Genomic DNA, 26,280 nt, shown 5'->3' with positions numbered 1-26,280 from the left:
TCCGTCGATGTTGATTTTTAAAGGTAAGAGGCTTCGGTGGGATCCAATCTTTGAGTCAATTGAGTCATTTCCATGTAAAGTTTCGAACTTTGCTTGTTCCACTTGCTGAAATTGCTGAGGCAATTTATTCGAAAGGTAATGAATTTCCTGGCTATTCAATTATGCGTTGGAGCCAAACCTCAATTTGCGAAAGGTTTTGATGCGAAATTTGGATTTTTACTTCAGGATCCAACCAAATTGAGTTTGTCCATGGACAAAGCAAGAATAGATGTTCCACTGATTCTGCTTCTTGATCTCAGATTGCGCATGCTGGCCGAGGTAAGATTTTCTGCCAATAGAGATTTTCTGTTGTAGGAAGAGGATTTTGACATATACTCGAGAGAAAAATCCTAATTTTAGAGGGGGGTCTTCATGTTCCAAATATGGTACTATAGTTTGTGGATGACTGAAATGGTGACGTTGCTTGCATGCTGTGTTTGCAGATTCTGATCTCCCCAAGAACTGTTGGCTTAATTGGAGTTGAAATCCCATTTGCCTAAACTTTGTAGTTGATGCTGACATTTGCTTAGTTTTTGGGAAATCGAGATCCATATCATGCATACAATTTGGGAGGAAAATTACTCTGATGTTGGCTTTGGCTAAGCATGAATATATATGCTCTGATGTAGTCTGTTCAGCATTTGTCTTAGAAGCATGAAACAGATTTTTGAAGTTCTTATATGCATTTTCTTTTGGTAAGCTTGTTGCATCCTAATGGGGACAAGAATTTTAGGTCAGCATTATGAGGTGCATTTAGGACCTGATTTCTTGCTGTTGAGACTAATTTCAAGATGGAATGAGTTATGTTGTTGCTATTGAGGTTAAGCCATGTAGACATATGCTAAGGTGCCGTTGTTCAACTTTTTTACAGGTTGAAAATGCTCGTGTTGATTCTGAAAGCATACATAACAATTACTCTACAATCATCACAATTGATGAAGACATTGATGAATTCGTCACAATCGAGGACATCGATTCCTCTAATCAACAACGATACATTTATGTTTTGCTACTATGGCCTCAAATGTTCTTTACAAACAACAAAGACGAAGGAGAATCGAGGAAGAAGATATTACGGCTATCCGAAATATAAAATCCAAGAAAGTTGCGGTTTTTTTATTTGGACTGATGCAGAAATGTGTCCATCAACAAGAAGTGTGTCAACAAAATTTCACCAGAGCAATGTTGAAGAAAAACAAGTGTCGACATTGAAGGCCATGTTGATTGTGTCGTGGGTCTTTATAGTAATTCTAGGAAACATGCTATTTGGAAATTCAAATATGAATGATGTATTGATCTTGTTATATAATCTATTTTCGTACATTTTTGCAATATATTTAGTATTTGTCCACATGTTGGAATATGAACATAAATAAAGTGAAAGTTGTTCGCACCCTCTTGTGTCATATGCAATTTGTTTCTCAATCTCAACACCAGAGACATATCGTTCTTGATGTCATGACCTGCTATTATGATTAATGAAGCTCACTACTTCATGAATAAACAACCACAAAATAATAAGCAAGCAAACAACATACACACAATCTTACGTCCAAATGGCTACCAAATAAGCAAACAACATTCACACAATCTTATGTCCAAATGGCTATCAAAAAGTAAAAGAAGACAATTTCTTATTAAAGGTTCAAACAACCTATTACATGTGGGACATCATTATCCAAATTGCTATGTGGTTATTAAGGAAGTACAAAGGAAAAAAAAAACACCAATACAAAACTCCTGCCCAAAACTTACAACAAGTATATTGAAACAAGAGATGATATTCATTAACAGTTCATGGCATCAAAATGCGAATATTTGCTGTTGCTTTAAATATTATTGTCTCAGTTAAACTCAATCAAGTCTAGAAGATAGTGCAACATGGGCGCTTTTTGTCTTCAAAAGGCAAGAACCAAGAGTGTGCTGACCAAAAAGTTACATCAAAAGAAAATCTTCACTTCACATATCTTCACAAAAGGTTACAGTTAAAACATATCACTACTAAATCCACCCCCACATCTTGTCACTTCTGCCTCTTTGAGCAACTTTTGGCTTTTGCGCCTTTGATTGTAGGATTCACATCGGTAGGGCCGCCACCACTACCACTTGTCACTGTACCTGTACATCTCTGTACCTACAAAAAGTATATTCGCTTAAATTTTTATTAACAAAACAAACATAACACAATGAAAATGGAGATACTAACCAAAATGTTTTGCCTTGAAAATCGTGTTTGTGATGATATAGACCCAGTCTTCTTAGCTGGACATGTCAAATGGTTGTGTACTGTCTTCAAGCAAGTTTGACATGTCATTTTCATTCCGATCCTTGACATCCTAGTTCCAATTGCCACCTCACATTCCTCCCTCGATCTTTTCAGTTTACGTCTACCGGGTTTGACCTTGGCTGGAAGTGGTTCAGGTGGCTCTCTATGAGTTTGTTTCCAAAATTTCTACCCTTGAATTGGCATCATCATATTTTTATATGCATCTAAAAACTTAGTCTTCCTGTAACATTCATCAAGATAATCATACGCATCATCTTGCCTATGATTTAAAGCAGAAATGGCATGGGGACAAGGGATGCTAGTAAGCTGCCATTTTCGACAAGAACAATCTCTCTTAAACACATCCATCACATATTTCTCACCCTTATCCATTACCTCATATCCGGTCTCACCATTCCAGATCATTTGGCAATATGTCGCACCAGCTCTATTTTCTTCTAACTTTCTTACAATTCTTGGACAACAGTCCTTTCTCCATCTAGCACATGCATCATTCTGTGTATGCATCCTTGTCATTATTATTATCTGAATTTCCTCCAACATAATGTAAATAGACTTACACCTAGCATGTATAATTCTTCCATTGAATGCCTCGCATAAATTGTTGTCAACGATGTCACATTTTACATCAGTGGTAAAAAAGGCTCTGGACCAGTGCTTTGGCTCTGTTTGAATTAAGTCATTATATGCGGTAGGACTAATTTTCTTCAATGCTTGAGAGTGTTCATCAAACTCTATCATCGAACTACTTTTAGCACACTTCCAAAATAATCTTTGCATTTGTATCTCTTTATACTTCTTGCCCCAATTGGCATAGATGTGTCTCGCACACATTCTATGCTCAGCTGCAGGCAACAAATGAGCCACAGCTTGTACAAGGCCCTGCAAAAGATGATCATAATGTGAGATATATAGTACAAGCGTGACTATAGTGCATAACAAACAAAATAAAAAATAAATAAGGAACTTACTTTTTGTTTATCACTGATTATGACCCAACCTTGTCCATATGAGGATGAAATGTTGAGGTCATACATCAAATTTGTCAAGAACCACGTCCAGGTGTCACTACTCTCGACTCAGACAACTGCTCAAGCAATTGGAAACATTTGATCATTTGCATCTCTTCCAACAGTGCATAAGATTTAGCCTTGACAAATTCCTTTTAAGAAGCAACCATCTAATCACACAACTTTCCTACATCCATCAATGAATCATTTCTTACAAGCAGCAAAACATATGTACATTTTCTCAAATAATGCCTTAGATTGCATATCAGACTTTTCAACCTTCAATATAATAGTACTCCCAGCATTTTTCTCCCTAAGCTCCTCTGCATAATCCCACAACTTTGCATATTCCTCTTTATAGTTTCCCATCAATACTTGATAAGCCAACAACTTAGCCTTCTTGCATTGTATTATACTCACATCTATGCCCAGTTGCTCCTTGATAAGCTCCTTGAAAACAATAGTCTTGATAGTTGGCATTGCTCTTATTGTAGGAAGATAGTATTTGGCCAACCAAGAACCTGTCACCCTTTGATTCTTGAAACTTATGCTACGGGTATGTTCTGAATGATAAGTCTTTACATGAAATGATCTGGTACGACTATCAACAGATCCAGAAATCTTCCAAGGACAATTTTCATGTGCACATTTTGCTCTAACAAATTTCTTGTCATTCTTTACAAATTTTATTTGTCTACGCTCAGCCAATGAATACTTTATTAGAGCATCTTTGAATTGCCTACTACTTTCAAATGCCATAGACACAATAAACATAGGCACAGCACAATTAGGATCATGCTTTGGAAACCTACTTCTCCTCCTAGTCAAATCATCATCTTCTTCTCCTTCATTAGACTCCAAACTCTCATTTCCATCCGTTTCATAGTACTATGTTTCATAACCAATTTCAGCATTAATAACATTATTCACATCCAATCCTTGGGATGACACCAACCCCGTGGATGATTCCCCTGTAATGAAATCATTTATGGCCCTCCCATGGAACTTTGTCATGTTCCTCCTTGCTTCTAGAAGCTCCTCATTATCATAATCATCATTATCAGTCAAGAATCTTACATCGACAAGGAAGTCTGCCTCATCGTCATTGTCATCATCCATGATATAATCATCTTCATCAACCAAATCATCAGGATCTAAATCACTCTCGTGCTCAATCATGGTCTCATTACTTAAACCAACACTAGTGCCAGCGCCCTCACCAACCCTTTGACTAGCATCCTCACCAACCCTTTGACCAATACCCGCATCCATACCCACATCGGCACCTTGACCATCACCCTCAGCCGTCTCATTGGTCATAAAATTTTCTCCATATACCTCAATTAACCCATGATGCAAATAACTAAAAACTAAATTGACTACTTTATTTTCATTCCATATGTATGTCAACCCCTCTTCTAGTGACTTTCCAGGAATCTTAAAATAAAGCTTTTCAAATGTACTATTTACCCCATTCTCAATGTCTCTAATGAAGCTTTCGTAGCTCGTTGAACTAATATCAACTTTTACCAAGTCAAACTTGCCTCCAATGTATTCAAGCATTGGGCGACGAGATAAAGTTCCACCATGGAAAAGGCAGATCCATGCTAATTTTTCGCTCATCTTGACCCTACACGAAAAAAGAAAAAAGAAAAAGTAACGTATGTTATAAGCAAGGCAACACATAGAACTGTAAGTCCCATACTATGTAGCACTCTATACATCATGTTTCTAGAAGAAAAATTAGTGATCATCTACTCAGATTCAGAGGTAATCAACATCTAAAAATTCAAAATAAAAAACATCCAAAGATTCAAAACCAAAACTTCCAAAGCAAAAGTGTTAATGGATTCCAAAAAATTAGAGTACAGTCAACAATGTGGACTTGATCAATAAAACTAATTTTTACAATATGTGGAATTGCAGTCTCTCTCTTTGTTATCAAACATTAGAACTCAAAGCCAAACTATGAACCCCTCTTTATTTATTTTTCTTTTGTTGACAAAACCACCCTGAACCTTTACTTGTTTGGTAAAATAATAATCATTTGGACACAATTGACAGTGGGGTTTGCAAGCGCCCCAGCTGATATTTCTATGGCTACTCCACAAAAAAGATCCTCAATGAATCGAGAAACCGAATACATGTGCGCTCAAGTCAATTACTTAATTGTGATTGTGCATGCCTCAAGTAATAAAAAGTTTGTACAAGAATAGGAAAAAGTGCATGGAAACAAAGGCTTTCTCTTCATATTGTGCATAAAAACACAGGAATCCAGCAACCATATGATTGTACACGCGAAGAATTTGGCTAGACGTGAGCATACAGAAGCTTTCTCTTCATATTGTGCTTTATTAGAGATTGATTTGGCCAGACTTGAGTGTTATATTCCCTACTACACATAGGTACTTGACAGTAAATGCGAAGACTTTCTCTCTTCCAACCAACAACGACACACGTGGAGAAATCAAGGCAAATTGATTATATAAAATAAAAAGAGGACAACGCACTCAATTTGGGAGCACGACAACATACTTTTCACATTTTTTGCTAACTTCAAGGTGCCATGCCAAGTTGTTGCTCAACACTGCCAACAAAACAATCAAATCGGGACCATAACACCTACTCGTGTTCGCTTCGGATTGTGACTGATGAGTTGGGTCGTGACGAATGAGTCGGGTCTCAACTGGGTTTGTGGGCGAATCGGGTCTTCGCCCATAAAGATGGGCGAGTCTTGGGTGGTGATGGATGAAGCCCTCAGCCGAAAAAGGCTCGATTAATGAAGGCGATTGGTGGAAGAACGACTTGGCTTCAAGAAATCGGAGCGACGAGATTAAATCTAGAGCAAGTTGCTAAGAATTTCGGGGGGAGATCAGATAGGGCTTGGGCGTATTTTGGGCAAAGATCGTGGGTAGAGCATCTTCACTTTTAAGGTAAACGAAATGCTGTGCTGCGTTTTGGGTGTTAAAAAGTTTTTTTTTAGCGTTTTTTTTTTTAATTTAAGCAAAACAACGTAGTTTCGCACTCCGGTGTCCATGTCAGCCGGCAACGCCGGCCGGCGCTAACTTGGAGTCCACATCAACCTTTTCCAGTAGAGAATGGCCGGATGAACTAAATTGGTACCAAACGCAAAAGGTTTAGGACTAAATTGGTCCAATTAAAAAGTTTAGGATTGAATTGGTACCAATGCAAAATGTTTATGACTTTTTTGGTACTTTTCCCGATATTTCACCTATTGGTGCTTCTACATCATATCAAACTCCTACCTGGTTTTGGCGCAATTTGTGGAAGATGCCCACTGCTCCAAAGATCCGTACCTTTCTCTGGTCCATTTGCAGCAACTCCTTAGCGACGAGAGACAACCTGCATCGTTGACACATTATTGATAGCCCTTGTTGTTCATTGTGTAAACAAAATACTTCAGAAACTTTAGAACATCTATTCCTACTCTGTTCTTGGACTCATAGAGTGTGGTCTCACCCCCAGATCGGTGTTCTCATCTCCCTCAGCAACATCCAGCGTCTGGACTCATGGATCTTGTCCACTATTGGAAACCATAACATATTACCTCGACTGTCGTTGATCTCTAATGTGTTGTGGCAGATCTGGCGAGCTCGGAATGGATTCCTTTTCCGAGGGTCTTCTCTTGATCCGACCCAGGTTGCAGAGGCTACACTGACTCATACACAGGTGGATCGATTGTCTGCTTCTTCCTGCACACACAAGTATAACTCGTTTAAAAATAGAGGACATCTCTGGCGTCCCCCAGATCTAGGGGTTCTGAAGGTCAACATTGATGGCTCTTATCAACCAGGCAGCAATGAAGGCAAAATAGCTTGCATTTGCAGGGATCACCAAGGAAAACTTACTGATGGTTTCTCCAAAGGCGTAGCTGTGTCCTCCGCTCTGTAGGTTGAGATCCAAGCTTTCTCCTTGGCTCTTCGGCATCTTCTTGATCAGGGCCTCCAGCATGCGAAGATCATGGTTGAATATGATAATCTCATCCTTGTTGATACACTGAACTATCGACGCCGCCGCCATGGACGGATTGAGCTCTCTTCTCTAAAGCAGCTTTCTTGTTTACCCTATTTTCTCATATCTCACTAGGGTTCTGTCAACGGGAGGCTAATGCGGTAGCCGACTGGGCCTGTAAGGCCCATAATAGGACTTCCTCGACTCGTACATGGGCTATTTCTCCTCCTTTTCAGCTTATGAATCTTCTTTGTTCAGATGCAATTGCCGCTAGTTGTATGGGTTTCTCCTATTAATATAAAATGGTTTTTCTGACAAAAAAAAAAAAGATGATATGAGGCATGCGATAAATCGTCATTACCCTTATTAAAAGGTCTACTTGTTTTCTTCTTATCTATAATAACTTAAATTTCCATATTGGACGATTTAATATAATAGCAAAGCCAAGTTCAAAGGTGCTTTGTTTGGTATAAAACATTGTAAAATTACTTGAAGTAAACAATTTGAAATATATTTTTTAAAGAGACATTAATAATTTACAATAAATTCTATTTTGTGGTTGTATTAGAATCGTTATAGTAAAAAAAAAAAAAATGTAACAAACACATGAGTTAAGTGTGTACATCAATAAATTTTATTTTGTAAAAGATTTGTTTTTTTTTTACCAAATAGAAAGAAATAGAAAGACATGTTTATATTTTGCGTACATTAATTATAAAATAAAAATAAATATAAAGTCTGAATTGCATGCACAGTATAAGGGATTCAATACTTGTCTTCTCCTCTTAGAATCATATAACTATGAAATATTATGTTTACTTCATTTATATAATAAATGAGTTAATATGGATCGAGTCATTTTCAATATGTCCTAAACTTGACTCAACCCACTCATTTTACATACCTAGACTTCAAGTAAGTTTACAATGTTTAATACCTAACAAAGTAACTTTTGCTATGCTGTGTATCTTTTTATTTGTACATGTAATCTCTCTCTGTTTAATAGCTTAATTTTTTTAGATTAAACATTCTAATATGATATCAGAGCTAAATTCAAACCTAATTTATTTTGTATGCATGGCTCTCCATACATCTATTTAACCTGTCATTTTAAGATTGATTTTGCATGCTAAAAGAGATTATTTTGTCATACATAGTTTGCTCACAGAATTTAAACGGCCTTATTATCTCCCCACGAATTGCGGCAAAAAAACTATAATTAAGTTGCTGCTTCTACAAGCGCATGATTACGGAATGCTACGGAATGCCACATGTGAAAAAAGTAACTTTAATCCTGCTATGAACTGAGATGAGAAAACAAATCAAAAAACATAATGTTGATTAAGCTTTTTTTTTTTAAGTCTCAATCCCAGTCCAGGTCGAAGTATGCAAGGACTGACATGGTTCATTTTTCTTTTTATAATGTAGCGATCAAGATAATTTTTTTCTTTACTCACGTTAGATAGAAATTAAAATCTAATTTTAATCTTCAAGGAGTTCACCGAGCAGTTAAGAGATTGATTCATACGACAAATCCTGTATTCCATTGCATACTCGCCAGTGAGAATAGCTCTTAAGGGGTCACGAAGTCTTATGGGATATGATTGAGACAATTTGCATGCATTCATAGCGTTTAGTTAAGTGAAGATTTGCATCCGTTACTATAATAAAAATAATTGTTTACTATGTGCCTAATTTACGAACTACATGTATACGGAATACAGAAATGGGGTGTGAACAAATGGGTTAAAAGAGAACACCTACAAACAAAAGCTGGAATGCAAATCCAAAACAATTGTCCTACCTTGCTAACATACGGCAATGTCTAAACCGTACCGAATCTCCGCCCTTTCAGCGGCGGTTTTATACTACCATTCCTCATAATATCATAAATCAATTTTACCAATGTATTATAACGTTTCGGTACTTCAATTTCAGCAACACGTTGTAATATTATACGTCACACTTGAAGAAGCATAAAAGTGCCTCTAACTTATAAGTTTGTTGTTGGATGAGAATGTTACGTTGAAAAACAACGACTTTCATAAATTTTTATGCCATTTTGAATGTACAACTCAAATCAACTATATGAACCATAATGGAGTTTAGGTGAAACTTAAACATGAATGCACCATAAAATATCAAACTTGAACCTGCTAATAATCGGTTCAATAGTCTTATGAGTCTAATTAAGTTTAAGTTACTTTTTAAAGATTATTTAATATTTCTAGGAATAGACGCAAAAAGAAAACTTAAAATTCCATTGTCTATGAAATTTCGAGCACTAGTTCATTTATATTTTCACATAATCAAGTTGAATTCAATCGAAACTTGAATATGTCAATTTTCTTCTCGAGTTGAGTTCGAGCAAGAAATTTCAATACTTGATCAAGCTCAACTAGATTGAAGTTTCGAGCATCAAGAATGTGAGTCAAGATTGACATTGTATTAGCTCGAATTATTATGCTTCTATCTTGAATGCTGGACCTAGGACCTGAAAGGTTGATTGCGGATCCCAGCATATGGACTAAAGACACCGCCCAAAAAGTTTATCACATGAGCGGGCCGGGACTCCACCATTAGACTCAGGACCTCAGCCTTGGACTCGAGTTATGAATTATAGAACTATAAGTGCAATCGTCAATTTGCATTAATTTAGATAATTCAATGATGTTGCGCAAACCGGACCATGCCATACACCTCACCGCAAGAAATTATTAGAGTTCTAATTAAGAAATAGAGAAACAATATCTCATGGAATTTTTACTTCTATAACTTCTGGAGAGAAACCCCAAGACACTCTCATGGCAACTCCTAAGAACGTGGTTTTTTCTTTTGGAGACTCTCAAGGAAACTCTGGAATTTTTTTGGGCACAAATGATAATTATTTTGTTTCAAAAATCAATTTTTTAAATAAATTTTTGTATTTCTATTTCCTTTATGAGTTTTTTTTTTAGCAAACACATGTGTTCGACGACAAAGAAAAAATTGTTTCCAAAATAAAAATTCATTTAATAACAACACGAAATTTCTTTCTTTCGGGCAGCAAGCGGGCAAGTGACTACAAGCAACGGGCAATAAGTGGTAAGGAGTGGGTGGCCGAGCAATGAGAAGAATTTTTATTTCTTATTTTTGTTCTAGAATTAGAAAAATATAAAATTTGTAGTTTTCATTTCTTAATTATAAAATTATCTTAGAAATAGAAAAATAAAATTGTGTTAAAAATGAATTAAAGAGATATAATAGTTATGATGTGCATTTTTGTTCCTTTATCCAGATCCCCATGTCCTTTTTTTTTTTTTTTTTTTTCATCTTTTTGTCTTGTATTCTCCACGTGAAGAACCGAAAGGCCATTAAACACCATCCACCATTTCCTTGATTCCTGTTCCAAAGTCTTTTCATGTGTCTTGTATTTTACTTAGGCAACCCATTCCTTTTCTTTTTAATTTGATATCACGAAATTTTTTTAAATTAATATATTTATAATAAATTATAATAAAATAAAATTTTGACTACTAAAAAAACCTTCAAATTGGTATATTTATAACAAATTTACCCTTAATTTTCATTAGATTTTATCGTCAAATTATTAAGTTGGACAATACATGACAGTTGATGATATATTAATTTTGGGTTTTACCTTTCATTTTTGACAAGTGTACTAATCTATGAATTTTCGTAATATTAATCCAATTTAACATAAATTAATTTGAGGTAAAATTGTCCAGATATATTGATTTAGGATTTTTCGTGATTTATTAATTCATCCCTTTTCCCTTTCTTGGATGCATTCTCTTTGTACTCCTTGAAGCTTTTGCCCATGCTTGAATCGCTGTGCTTGTTAGAGTGTTGCTCCCCTTTTTCTTTTGTCGAGTTGCGTGACAAGCTGGTTCACAAAATTTGGAAAGGTTGATATCCGACGCGGACATGCTATTTCATGAGACAAATTCTACGACTAAAAATTAAAATTTAAAAATGCAAATGTGAAATTATGTGATATCACTATTTTGATTACAAGTCAAATTCTACTATTGTTATTCTTAATTTTTATGGAAATGCACGAGAAATTTTTAAGCGAAAATTTATGTGTTGATGGAATTGGACTTCACTTATGAATCATGGAACTATAAGTGCAATCATTAATTAATATCAATGTATAGCATGATGACTCGATATCATGAAATGGGAGTACCCATTTTCTATAGTGGGCACATTATCATTGCGCGGCGGGGCCAATGCGTTACTAATACCAACCAACTGAAAGTTAATTTTCTGATAAAAGTAACAAGAAAGAGAAATTTTTATCTTATAGTGATTGTCTTTTTGACATAATTTCACTATCGTACGTACTGTTATTATCTGATAGATATAGTGCAAGTACACACAATTTAGGGTTGTGGAGAAAGACAGGTGAGTCTTGTCTCTTCACATTTTTGGTAATATGCTTTTCTTAGACTTTATGTCAAGTTTTCCCTTGCTGGGCTCATCATTGGGATTGGGATTGGCTTTGTTGGAGATTAGCAGGACACTTCAATCATATGAAATAATTATTTTCCTACGTGGAAGGAGAGTATTAGGCAATTTGTGCGTAATCTCCATAGGGCAAGATTTTCTACAGACTAAGAGCCTAGCAAGTTTTTATAGGTTTTCCGACCTCACTTATATTGAGTTCTAAATTGCAATATGCTCGGACCCCCCCCAAAAAAAAAAAACATTGCAATATGCAATTTTGACTTAACAATAGTAGAGATAGTTAGGTAGATTCAACTTTATCCAATTTTACATGGGTCTCCATTGAAAAAAATGGTGATCTGGTCATCATACATAAAAATGTTCATAGAAGCGTGCCTCGCCAATAACTTTTGCCTCATTAGTTGCCACATACGCCATTTTAATGGTGAAATTGGATAGAATTATAATAGATTGTAAATTTGAGGCAATAGTGGGTTGAAACATCATTAGGTAAATGTGTTCAAGTAATTTGCTATTTCTGTTATGCTAATTCTAGTAATATAGACATATTCTTCCTTTTCTTCTCCTCCTTTGGAAGAGTCGAGTCCCTTTATGCCAAGCGATTTCCTCGAAGAACATTGGTGAAGTCAAGTTCATACTAGGATTGCGTTCACATTCTTCATTGGCTTATGCTAAAGTTCTTTCTCTTTCTCACTTTCCATCCCTTAGCAAACCTTTGTTTAAGTCTCCTCGGCCCCAAGTCGTCCCCTATCCAAAACACAAAATTCAAGGAAGTGAGAATGATATTGCCAAGAAATTGCCCAGAACTTTGGTTCTGATCGTTGCTTTCTGTGGTTTGAGCAAAAAGAAGACGAAAGTCAAAAAGAAGCTCGACAAATGAACGGGGTCGGGCAAGAATCTCTACTTTATCGACCTGACTGTGATAGTAGCGGTAGCTGGGGGAATCTAACTTCCTTTGGTCTTCGTTCCATTGCAACAGTCATACTCTATGAGCAAAGTGATACAATTTTTGGTAATATCAGCCTTTCCTTACTCTTGTGATCTAATTTGAATTAGTCAGCTAATCTGAATGGATATATGTAAGAACGAAACACACAACAATTGATTCTATTTAGACATTGAATCATCCCATTTTATTAGCCTTTCCTTACTCTTGTGATCTAATTTGAATTAGTCAACTAATCTAAATGGATATATGTAAGAATGAGACACACAACAATCGAGTCCTCGTATCATCAAATATAAACAATGTCATATGTGAACAATTTATCTCATATCATGTTTTCTTCAGATCCAATGCGTTGTTGATACTGACCACCATGTTCTCATCTAATTGATACAGTGCAAGCACACTCAATTTAGGGTTGTGGAGAGAGACATGCGAGTCGTTCTCTTCGCATTTTTGGTAATATGCTTTTCTAGACTTGATGACAATTTTTCCCTGGCTGGGCTCATTATAGGGATTCAGATTGGCTTTGTTGGAGATTAGTAGGACACTTTAATCATATAAAATAATTATTTTCCTATGTGGAAGGAGAGTATTAGCAATTTGTGCGTAATCCCCATGGGGCAAGATTTTCTATAGACTAAGAGCCTAGCAAGTTTTTATAGGTCTACCGATCTCACTTGTATGGAATTCTAAATTGCGATATGTTTGGACCAAAAAAAAAAAAAAAAAAATTATTGCAATATGCAATTTTGACTTAACAATAGTAGAGATAATCTACAACTTTCTCCAATGAACAAATGGCGATATGGTCATCATGCATTGCAAATATCATTAGTCTTGTTAGCAAAATTTTAATGGCAAGATTGCACGGAATTATAACAGATAGTAAATTTGAGGCAATCGGGCGTTGAAACATCATTTAGGTAAATATGTTCAAGCAATTTGCTATTTTCTGTTATATTAATCCTGATAATATAGATATATTCTTTCTTTTCCTCTCCTCCTTTGGAAGAGTCAAAATCCTTTTCATTTGGCAAGTGAAAATACCAAGTGGTTCCCTCAAAGAAAATTGGTAAAGTCACGTTCATAATAGGATTGTGTTTACATTCTTCATTGGCTTGCACTAAAGTTCATCTCTTTCTCACTTTCCATCCCTTAGCGCCGCTTGGTTTAAGTCTCGTCGGCCCCAGGTCGTCCTCTATCCAAAACGCAAAATTCAAGGAAGTGGAAATGATATTGCCAAGAAATTTCCCAGAACTGGTGCGTGGGATATTCATTCGGAGGGGAGGGAACGAGGAAAGTCCCAAAGGGAACCTTAGAGAAAAGAAACTTTGGTTCCGCGAGAATGTAGACTATATTTTTTTAATAGTGGCCCTAATTGCGGCTTTCCGCGGTTTACGCAAAAAGAAGACGAAAGTTATAAAGGAGCTCGACAAATAAATGGGGAATCGGGGAGAAAAGTAACTTTGGTTCCGTGAGAATGTAGACGATCATTTTTTAATAGTGGCCCTAATTGCTGCTTTCCGTGGTTTACGCAAAAAGAAGACGAAAGTTAAAAAGAAGCTCGACAAATAAATGGGGAATCGGGCAGAATCTCTACTTTATTGACCAGACTATGATAGTACGCGGTAGTGGGGAAATCTATCTTTGGTCTTCGCTCCAATGCGTGAGTCATACTCCACGAGCAAAGTGATACGATGATGAGAGCTAGAGCTTGGCTCCCGACGACCCAACAGTCGAGGAGGAGCCAAGGGCGGCGGTCTACAGTGGTCCGAAGACACCTAATTAGATTAGCCTAGCTTAGTTTTAACAGGCTAGCTTGGATTAATAAACTTAGGTTTCAAGAAGTAAGTTAGTTTAGGTTCTAGTTAATAAAAGCCTGATTATACTTAGAACTACATCCTAAATAATTGGTCAGAATAGCTTAAATTAGCTTCACCATCATAAAATAAATAGAATTAGGTTTAGAATTAGCATCTAGCCTCAAGCTTATGGAGGTTCATGTCCCGAGGTTAAATAACAATACATTATATATTCTTTGCCCGACTTAACATCGTGTTTAGCTTATGGGGATTCATGTCTCAGGGCTTATAACGAGGCCATGTTTATTTTTTGCCTGACTTGTATCGAGTTTTTCATTTTCCGTACTTTTACTTAGATGATTTTGATACTTGGTTGTTTAGTTTAAATAGCCATTTCAATGGCCTAACTATTAATTTCCTTTCTCAGTTAAGGCTAGTTTAGGACCATAATAAACCCTTCAAGAAAATATGCACGATCACTTAGCGACTGTGATACCTTTAGGACCAAAATTGGTAATCAAGAGTGCATAATCATTTAGATAAACTACCTTCCAAGTTAGTGGTACCGAAATGGTACTAATAATAACATTAGCATGATCAAGCCCCCAAGCTAAAATCTAGTTGCACAATCGTCAATTTGTATTAATGTAGATAATTCCGTATTAGGAACGACGTTGTCCATACTGGACCACACCGTACACCTCAACGCAAGAAATTATTAGAGTTTTAAGTAAGAAAAAGGGAAATTATATCTCATGGAATTTTTACTTTAATAACTTCCGAAGAGAAACCTTAAGAAACTCTAAAGGCAGGGAAGCTCCGGAATTTTTTTGAGCACAAATGATAACTATTCTATTCAAGAAATCAATTTATGGACGAACATATATTTTTCTATTTCTATTATACATACAAGTTTTTTAGCAAATATATGCGTTTGATAAAGACATATAATTTCTATTCTTGGAATAAAATTTATACAAAATTTCTCTCCCAGGCGATGGGCGGGCAGGTGACAACTAATAATGGATAGCAGACAACGGGCAGCGGGGAGTGAGTGGCCGGCTAGTAGCAAGGGCGAATGATGAGAAAAGTTTTCATTTCTCATTTTTGTTCTATAAAATGAAAAGTAGAATTTTTTTACATTTCATTTTTGTTCCAAATTTATTTATGGACTAAAAATTTGTCCATCATTTCCTTTATTCCTATTCCAAAGTCTTTTCCACGTGCCTTGTATTTCACCGAGGCAACCATTTTTCTTATTAATATTATGAAAAATCTCAAACTAATATACTTATAGTAAATTTATCTAAAAACCTTAAATTTATACATTTACTCTTTTTTTAGTTTCTATTAGATTTTATTGTTAAATTCTTGAGTTAGACAAGACATGATAATTAATAAATGTATCGGTTTAAGGTTTTACCCTTTGTTTGTCACAGATTTATTAATTTGTGTATTTTCGTAATATTAATTTAATTAGAATAAATTTGTTACAGATGAATTGATTTAGATTTTTCGCTAGCATTAACCTTTTTTTTTCCCTTTTCTTGGACGCATCCTCACCGTGCTCTCTGGAGCTTTTGCCCATTTTTTTTCATTTGCTTTTGAACATGGCCCATGCCTGAATGGCTGTGCCAGTCAGAGCGTTGCTACCCTTTTTCTTTTGTCGAGTTGCGTGACAGGCTAATTCACAATTTTTGCGAGCGAAAGTCGATGCTCGACATGGACGTACTATTTTCAAACAAGAAACGTTCCTAATTTCAAATCTCCAAATGTAGAAAAATAAAATAAAATGCAAATGTGAAATTATGTAATATCGATACTTTGATTATGGGTCAAATTCTATGATTCCGATTCTTAATTTTTATAAAATGCATGATAGTTCTTTGAGTAAAAATTAATGTGTCATCGGTAATGGACTCACTTATGAATTATAGAATTATAAGTGCAATCGTCAATTGGTATTAATGTACCACATGACAGCTTGATATCATTTAAATGTGTAATGATGTTGCACAAATTGGACCATGCAATCCACCACAACTCGAGTTTAATAGAGTACGAAACAAGAAATAGAGAAATAATCTCTCACCCTGTTTTTACACTCAAAACTTACTATGAGACCCGAAAACTCTCATATGGCTGAAGTATGGGTCGGATGGGTCGAGCGCCCACTTGTAGACCGAGAGTAATAACAGGGCAAGAATTTCTTTAGACCGAGAGCCTAGCAAGTTTTTAGAGTCTATCGATTACTTAGACGGAGCTCCCATTTGCAATGTCCAATTTTGACTTGACAAAAATAGAGACAAGTTGGGTAAATTCAGATTTCCCCAATTTTACATGCGTCTCCACCAAAAAATGGTGACATGGTTATCGTGCTTAAAAATTTCCATATGAGTGTGTCCGCAAACACCGTTAGCCTCATTAGCTGCCGTGTAAGAAATTCTAAGGGCGAAACTGGACGGAATTGTAAGGGATGATAAATTTGAGGCAATCATGCCACTTTGAGAGATTTTATGAGTCAAAAAATTAATTAGATAAATGTGTTCAAGCAATATCAGTATGCGATTTTCTATTATGCCAATCCTAAAAATATAGACATACCCTTCCTTTCCTTCTTCTCCTTTCAAAGAGTCGACTCCATTTCATTTGGCAAGTGAAAATACCAAGTGATTACCTCGTACTAAAATTGCCTTTGCATTCTTCATTGGCTTGTGCTAAAGTTTACTCTCTATCTCACTTTCCATCCCATTAGCGACCCTTTGTTTTGAGTCTTGGTGACCCGAGTTCGTAATTTATTTAAGGGATATGTTCAGCAGAAGTCCTAAAACTTGTCAAGAAAGTGCAATTGAGTCCTAAAACTTGCAAAAAGTGCAATCAAGTCTTAAAACTTGTAAAGTTGATTCAATTCAGTCCTAAAGTTAACACCGTCAAAAAAGTTAACGGAATTGCTGACATGGCGCTGACATAATATTTTAAATGAATTTTTTTATTATATATATATATGGTTTTTTTAATTATATTTTACTCAAAATCTTTAAAAATAAGATAAAAAATTAAAAAGAAAAAGCTAAATAAAATAAAAATAAAAAAGGCTGCCGATGGAGCTTCCGCAGCCGCCCATCTCTCGGGAGGGGCCGGTGACGGCCGCCGGAGGGGACGGCGATGGTCGCCAGCCCTAGGCGGGGTGGCCGGCCCTCGCCCGGGTGAGGTCTCGTCGGCCCTAGGTGAGGGCCGGCCACCCTCGCTAGGTCGGGCGAGGACGCCCAGATCTGGGCACGCCGCCCCCCGCGAGGGCCGGCGAGGCCTCGCGGGGGGCCGGTGACCATCGGCCTGGGGTCGACGATGCTCGCCCAGATTTGGGCGAGCAGGCGTCGTCCGACGAGGCGCTGTTGGACGGGTCTGAGGAGGCGGAGCAGCCGCAGCTCAACGAGCCAGCCAACGAGGAGGACGAGGAGGAGCTCGAGGCCGTCGCTCGCTCCACCAGCTCCGCCGACGAGGACGACGCCGCCCCGCCGCCGACAACGATGAGAATGGCGAGGCGAGGAGGAGGAGGACCATGAGGTTGGGCTGCTTGGCGCCCGGATCCGGGCGAGCATCATTGACCCTAGGCGAGGGCCGGCGAGGCCTCGCTGTGGCGGGCGATGGTTGTCGGCCCGCGAGGGCTGGCGACCATCGCCCCCAGACGAAGACCGGGCACCCACCTGGGCCGGCGACCATCACCGGCCCGTCCGGCAGCCGTCACCGGCCCCTCCAGCGATGGTGGCAGCGAAGCTCCACCGGCAGCCATTTTTTTTAATAGTTTTATTTTTTAAATAAATTTAGCTTTTTCTTTTTAGTTTTTTATCTTATTTTTAAAGATTTTGAATAAAAAAATTATTTTAAAAAGCCATATATATAATAAAAATTCATTTAAAATATTATGTCAGCGCCACGTTAGTGCTACGTCAGCAATTCCATTAACTTTTTTACGGTGTTAACTTTAGGACTGAATTGAACCAACTTGACAAATTTTAGAATTTGATTGCACTTTTTGTAAGTTTTAGGACTCAATTGCACTTTCTTGACAAGTTTTAGGACTTCTACTGAACATATCCCTTTATTTAAAATACAAATTCAGTGAACTAGAAATGATATTGCCAAGAAATTGGCCAGAACTGCTGTGCGCGAATATTTATTTGTGTTTTGGCCCCGGGGGGAGGAAGAGGAGGGAAGGAACGAGGAAAGTTCCGAAAGGAACATAGGAGAAAGAGACTTAGGTTACGTGAAAATGCACACGATTATCTTCGAATGGTGCCTCTGATGGTGGCTTCCGCGGTTTACGCGGTTTACGCGGCTTGTGATCGCACGTGTGAGCTCCTGAACCGAAAAAGAGACCCACGGTACTGAGGGGAGTCTGATCTACGTCGAACTTCTTTGGTCTTCGTTCCATTGCGTAAGTCCCACTCCACGAACAAAGTTATACATAGATGAGAGGTAGAGCTTGGAAACCCAACATTCTTGAAGCAAATCATTCATCAGCTCTTTCAATGGCTTCTTCTTCGAATCCAAAAAGATATTACCATGTGTTCTTAAGTTTCAGAGGCCCAGATGTTCGCAAGAACTTCCTCAGTCATCTTTATGCAGCTCTAGACCAGAACGGATTAAACACTTTTGTCGATAGCAAGGAACTTAGGAAAGGAGAGAAAATATCGCAAGGGCTACTGAGGGTGATTGAGGAATCGCGCGTTGCGATCATCGTTTTCTCCAAGAACTACGCCTCCTCACGGTGGTGTTTGGAAGAGCTCTCGAAAATCATAGAGTGCAAGGAGCGAAATGGCTTGATTGTATTCCCAGTGTTTTACAAAGTGGAACCAAGAGAAGTAAGAGCATGGAAAGAGAGTTATGGGAGAGCTATGGATAAGCATGAGTCCAAGTTCGGAAAGGATTCGGAGGAAGTGAAGAGATGGAAGGAGGCTCTCTTGGAAGCTGGTAGCTTGTCTGGGTGGGAGTTGAATGATAGGTACGCACAAACGTGATGCAATGCTTTGCCATTATTAGCTCTTGATTGTTTGCTAGATCTAAATATCGTATGTATGCGTTTGAATTGCCGAAACAATGCATCAAGTTTTTTGAATTTGCCGTAGACATAGAAGTCAAGTAACCAAAATTTCAAGCTAGCAGATTCTTCGAATTCGCTGCTTGCTATGTAGATGATGATAAATTTTCGTCTTAGATAAAAAGTTTGGTTCATAGCACTCGAGTCACTATTGTCTTCAGGCACAGGTTCTTTGTAATTTTCCTTGGGCAGATGTTGGCGGGGGTATGTGGTGCCTCTTTTCATCTTATTATGTGCTAATCTTCTTGTAATAGTTTCCTCATGACGTTAGAGGTTGAATTCCTGTTATAGCTTTGAAATGCTAAAACATGTTCTCTTTATTTTGAGTGCTTATCAGACATGAAGCGGAGCTCATACAGTGCATCGTAAAGGAATTATCAATTCATCTCAACCGAACATCCCTACATGTCGCTAAGTATCCTGTTGGAATAAAATCCCAAGTTCGAAAGCTTATACTATTGTTACAGAAAGAGTTGGATAATGGTGATGATGATGTTCTGATGATAGGTCTATGGGGACCTGGAGGCATAGGGAAGACAACAATTGCTAAGGCCCTTTATAATGCTATTGAGAAACAATATCAGGGTTGTAGTTTTTTGGCAAGAGTTAGAGAAACTTCGAACCAGAGCAATGGTCTACTTACTTTGCAGGAAAGACTCATGTATGAGCTCTTATCTCCTGGGTGTCTAACAATCGTTAGTGTGGACAGAGGAATTAGTTTGATACGGGAAAGACTATGTTGTAAGAAGGTTCTTGTGGTTCTTGATGATGTTGACAAGTTGGATCACCTAAATGCATTAGCTGGAAAACGCGATTGGTTTGGAAAAGGAAGTACAATCATTGTTACATCAAGAGATAAACATTTGCTACTTTCTCATGATATATCTTGTGTGTATGAAGTTGGAGCTTTAGAAGACGACAAAGCACTAAAACTCTTTACTCGGCATGCCTTCCCAAATGGCAAGACAGTGGGAATACAAAGGGATCTCATAGATAGAGCATTGCATTATGCTGCCAGTCTTCCTTTAGCCCTAGAAGTGTTGGGCTCATTCTTACGGGGAAGAACGAAAGCTGCATGGGAAAGTACATTCAATAAATTCTCCAAAATTCCTGAACCAACTATCAATCAAGTTCTCAAGATAAGCTTTGATGGGTTGGAGGACAATGAGAAGGAGATTTTTCTCGATATAGCCTGTTTCTTTAAGGGGAAAAGTATAGAATACATTGAGGAAGTTCTTAATAGCCGTGATTTCCACACGACCATAGGAATAGAAATTCTCATCGACAGATCCTTGATAAAAGATGAGTATGGGAGCCTGCAAATGCATGATTTGATCCAGTTCATGGGTAAAAATATTGTGAATCAGGAATGTCGTGATGATCCCAGGAAACGGAGTAGATTATGGCTTTTCGAAGATGTTCAGTCCATTCTAAATGAAGATACGGTAAAAGTTGTTTATGTCAATTTTGCTACATCTTAGTTTTTACATTACCCTGATCTAGACAATATAACGTAATTCTCAACCAGAAATTTGTTGGATGACTGAATTTGCTCTATTATGATACAGGGACCGAATGTGGTAAAGGCCATAGCATTGGACTTGCCCACACAAAAAGAGATGAACATTAGTCCAAATGCTTTTGCAAACATGAAAAAGTTGAGAATGCTCATTTTTCATAAAGTCCGCATCTCTTCACAAGGTCTTGTACGTGTCCCTACGGAGCTAAGATGGTTTAGTTGGCTGAATGCCCCGGATCTAGATTTTGGCTCTGGTTCGAAGAAACTTGTTACACTTGATCTCCAGGGAAGTCATATCAGACAATTAGGAGACAACTTCCAGGTAAGTCCTCATGATGATAGCTTTCGCTCTTTATATCTATAAAAATATTTACGGAGCTTAATGACTGCATTGGCATGTTTTTGCAGAATTTTAGCAAGTTGAAGTCCATCAATTTCAGTGAATGCAGTTTCCTAGCTAGTATTCCTGACCTTTCATCGGCTCCAAATTTGGAGAGCTTGAATCTTGATTGGTGCTTAAGATTGGCGGAGGTTCACCAATCTGTTGGATATCTTCGCAAGTTAAAATATTTGTCGCTACAATCGTGCTTTAATCTTAGTATATTTCCTAGTGAACTCAAGACAAAATATCTTCAGAAACTTCGTCTCTCTTTTTGTTCTAAACTTGAGAAGTTCCCTGATATTTCGGTAAAGATGAAACATCTAGAATATCTTAACTCACAAGAAATGGGTATTAAAGGACTCCCTGCATCAATTGAAAATCTTGTTTCTATGAAGAAGATAGGCTTAGAATATTGTAAAAACCTTGAAAGGCTTCCATCAAGCATTTACAAGTTGAAAAATCTTGAGTCTCTTAGTCTTGAAGGGTGCTCAAATTTTGTCATATTTCCAAAGAACTTGAAGGATTCAACTGATCCTAATGTTGATTTAGGATTCCAAAATCTATGCGAGCTAAGACTTACTGGTTGCCATCTATCAGAAGTAGAGTTCCTTGATAGTTCTAGTTTTCCCCTATTGGCATGCCTAGATCTTGCAAATAACAAGTTTACTCATCTGCCGACATGCATCAACAAGTATGATTATTGGAAAGACTTGTTTGCTGATAAACGCAAGAAATCACAAGAGATTCCTCACCTTCCATCAAATATGTGTAACTCATCTTCATGTTGTGAATGCAAAGGGGACAACGTGGACGATGGGTCATCACTCGAGGTCTCCTCTCTCTCTCTCTCTCTCTCTCTCTCTCTCTCTCTCTCTCTCTCTCTCTCTCTCTCTCTCTAATTTTGAATGCTTGAAATGTGTGCTATCTATATGACAGATAGTCGAGATTCTTATAAATGGAAGAGAGATGCCTGAATGGATTTTCCATTGTAAAGAGAACTCCTTGTCTTTCATGTTTCCTCTAGACTTATGTGACAAGTTCTTGGGACTAGCACTCTGCGTTGTTCTTGGCCAGAATGAAGGAAGCACGTTCGAAAATCTATTTTTGGTCAGCCTACTTGTTAATGGCAAAGAAGTGTATCGGCAGGTAACATATATTGGTCCATTGGAATCCGATCATGTAAGGCTTGTATATATCCCACTTGACAGAGAGAGAGTAAAAGAGAAGCTTCTGCAAAACGATTGGAACCATTTCCAAGTTTTCTTCAGAGCACGGGAAGGAATGATAAAGAAGAGTGGATTCCGTCTAATATGCGAACAAAAGAAGGATGAGCAGAGGGTCTTTTTTCCAACACCATCAGCCGATGGAAACAAACTGGAGTTTCAAGGAAAGAGACTCAGAGGAAGACAATTTTCAATGGATGAAGAAGATGGTCCAGTGGAACAGAACTCAACAAAGAAGATGAGACGGTCTTAACAACAGCGAGAGTATGGGTTCAACTCGCAGCACTTGTTGAGGTAGCGACTCTTGGGGATGCGAACTGGGTGATCTTGATTCCAAAGCCTCTTGCTTTTCCCTGGTTTTTTCTCGTTTCTACTAGAAATTTGCAAATGTATGCTCCTTCAATGTCAATTCAAAATCATGCCTCTTGCTTTTCCCCGTTTTGTGTCATCTCTACTAGAAATTTGCAAATGTCTGCTCCTTCAATTAGAATTTGCATAATGCTAACTGACACGGTTGAGGAACATTTTATCTCCCTCTTGTTCTCTAAGGTGCAAAGTGCAACAATGCAATATTAAGTGGAATGCTTTTGGAATAGTCATGGTCTTCCGAGTTCAGTGAAATGTATCACATAGAATTCTGTCACCTCTCTTAATCCATTTAAAGCTTTGCTTCTCGAGGGGAAGTGTTGATCTAATTGTCTCAAAAATCGAAAGGTCTGTACGGGAAAGCTTAGTTGGTTCCTTTGTTGTTCCCAGGCAGATTGCGTTGGACAGGTACCAAGGGAGAGATCTAGCTTCTAAGACTTTGCATTTAAGCAAAGGTTATTAACTTAAAGATTTTCATGAAAAGCGAATGGTGTTTGACAAACGCCTTGTAAAATATTGATTACAGAACAATTTTTAGTATAGAGAAAAAAAATTAAAAAATAGAGAATGAACGAACTTGCGGTTGTAGATGAAAAGCACAAGTGGGTGACTCGACGGTTGGACCAGTGCCGAAGTCATGCCTAGGCAACGCGCCTCTAAAGTCGAGCAAACCCGGCAACGCGATACTAAGGTCAAGTGAAACTAAGCGACACGACGCCTCTGTCATGCAACCCCAAGTGGTAAAACACCAGGGCCACACGACTGGGCAACGCGATGTTCGACCCTCAGCAAGCTAAATCTGACATCAAGCGACCCTTGCAAAGCTTCTCGACAAAACTTCTCAGCGTTGCACGACCCTCGGCGAAGCTTCGCCGATGTACCTCAACGCTCAGCAAAGCTGCGCTGGCATCCCTTGGCCTCCTCTGCAAAGCTTCCCAGCTATGATCAACCACGTCTTTCTTTCTCCTATCCAAGGTTGAGGGGTAACATATGAATGCAAAAATATTAGTGATGGTAAGATCGGAAGGAAATTTTTTATTAAATTCCTGAACTTGTACTCAAAAATGCTAAGTTGAAGGCTTGCTTGAGCTTTGAGCATTTTCAAAGCAAAATTTTGCACCAAAATCTTTGAAATTGTGTTATCACACATCAACTCTTTGGCTCAAGGGCCCTTGAAGGTCCAGAACAGCTTAATTCAATATGATTAAGCACTCAAATTTTTAACGGCCTAATTGGACGGGATTGAAATGAAGAGCAAAATTGAAATAGTGGTACCACTTTAAGGGTTTTTATGAGTCCAATTTTTTTTTTTTGAAGTAAATATGTTCAAGTGGTACCAGTTTAAGATATTTTGAGATATTGATCCTAATAATATATATGTATTATTTCCTTTCTTTTTTATTGGGCAAGTGAAATGCCAAGTAGCATTTTGATAATTTCCTCTGAGAACAGTGGTAAAGTCAAGTTCCTACCACGGGTCCACGATTGCCTTTATATTCTTGATAGGTTTACGCTAAAGTTCATTCTCTTTCTACTTTTCCTCCCATCAGTCACCCTCCGTTTAAGTCTTGGCGGTCCCAAGTCGTCCTTTTTCATACGCAGAATTCAATAAAGAAGAATTGGCAATCACTTTCTGAAGGCAAGAATTGGCAAGAACAGTAGAGAATATGAGATGTCATATACTCGTTACTAAACTATCACTTACAATCGTTAAGGGTTCAGGATGTTCCACGGTAATGATGTCTTTTTTGAATATTTGATTTTTCTGATTGTAACACTTGCTCATCTCGAGTATAATTCTCTCCTTCTCCTCCTCCCTCCCTCCCTCCTCTCTCTCTCTCTCTCTCTCTCTCTCTCTCGGACACTAATATGCACGAACGAATTCATAGTTCACAAAGAATGGGAAAGAACTATCAACACTAGAGACTCTTCTTTGGCTGTAACCTCATAAAAGAGTATGTACTTCATTTCACATCTTATACTATGGAAGCAACACCACCGATAGAAAATAATTAATAAACACCAAAGCGACATACCGATTTTATTTAGACATGCAATCATTCCGTTTTTTGTCAGCCTTTCCTAATTCTTGTAATTTTGTTTTTTTAATTAACATCGTTCAAGAACAAAATCAAAAGGATGAGCAATGTTGGCAACCACTCGAGCAAAATCTTGGGCCAACCCAAATTGAAACAGTCTCAAGGCAACTCCACTAAAGGGGCCTCCGAGACTGGATTGATGGGCCGATTCACTAGCTGATCCTCTAGCAAGACTGAAGAATGGACTATCTTCATTCCTCGTGTCTAAAATAAATCCACATTGGGTTATCGACCTTATCAAGATTAGAGGTCGTATCATCATCAATCATAAACTTCAACCCCCAACTCCTCTCAATTAAAATAATGCGATAGTTACTTACTAGTGGAATCGATGTTAGGAGATCACTTGACCAATTGAGAGCCATTGAATTCAACATTTGAATTAAAAACCACAAACAGCACAAAAAAAAAAAAAAAAAAAAATCCTTTCCACAACACTTTCAAAGCAATACTAAACTTGATTTGAGGAAATTATGAGAAAATGACACTCGACTACTGCTGAAAAACCTTTTTCAAGTTAATTGTTGGGAAATATCTTGGCCAAAAAATTCCTTCTTATATTAATTAATCTCCATTTACTTGTAAATTGTCAAAAGTAGAGTGGTCTTGATATTGAATCTTGCATCAGCGATAGCCACATGGACGACTTCAAGCATCCTCAATTATGTCAAGATGGATCAGGGCTTGATCTAGACAATGACTTCTTGACAATGTTTGTCATTCTATAAATATCATCAAGGGGTCCAAAAGATTAAAAAAAAAAAAAAAAAAAAAAGAGTGGGGCAAAATGAAGAAAAAGAAAGAAATTGCCTATTTTTCACTTTTGATATTTGCAATTAGATCCTATATTTTTAGTATTTTAGTATATAATCCTCTAAGTTTTTTTTTTTTCATTGGTTGATTAAATTTAACAAGCTTAATTCTCCAAAATTTTGTTCCAAAACCAATCTTCGACGAGCGTAGGCAAATGTTCGCGATGATCCAACAAAGCAACATCGACGAATCCTACTGAAAATGAGTGGCTGCAAGGATAATTGGCCAGAGTTAGAAAGAGAGCAAGA

General features: G+C 37.6%; 1 protein-coding gene across 1 annotated transcript; it reads left to right on the top strand.

Moving 5' to 3' along the window:
- Positions 1-18,896: 18,896 nt before the first annotated feature.
- Positions 18,897-23,188, top strand: LOC108960006 (disease resistance protein RPV1-like). Its single transcript, XM_039312605.1, has 5 exons — positions 18,897-19,534; positions 19,968-21,075; positions 21,199-21,471; positions 21,558-22,361; positions 22,468-23,188. The coding sequence occupies exons 1-5, from the start codon at positions 19,002-19,004 to the stop codon at positions 23,005-23,007; spliced, it is 3,258 nt and encodes a 1,085-aa protein (XP_039168539.1). The 5' UTR covers positions 18,897-19,001; the 3' UTR covers positions 23,008-23,188.
- Positions 23,189-26,280: the final 3,092 nt, after the last annotated feature.

Source organism: Eucalyptus grandis, chromosome 5 (assembly GCF_016545825.1).
Source record: "Eucalyptus grandis isolate ANBG69807.140 chromosome 5, ASM1654582v1, whole genome shotgun sequence".
NCBI lineage: Eukaryota > Viridiplantae > Streptophyta > Magnoliopsida > Myrtales > Myrtaceae > Eucalyptus > Eucalyptus grandis.
The sequence above is the reverse complement of the archived record's forward strand: the minus strand, read 5'-3'. Positions and strand labels throughout refer to the sequence as shown.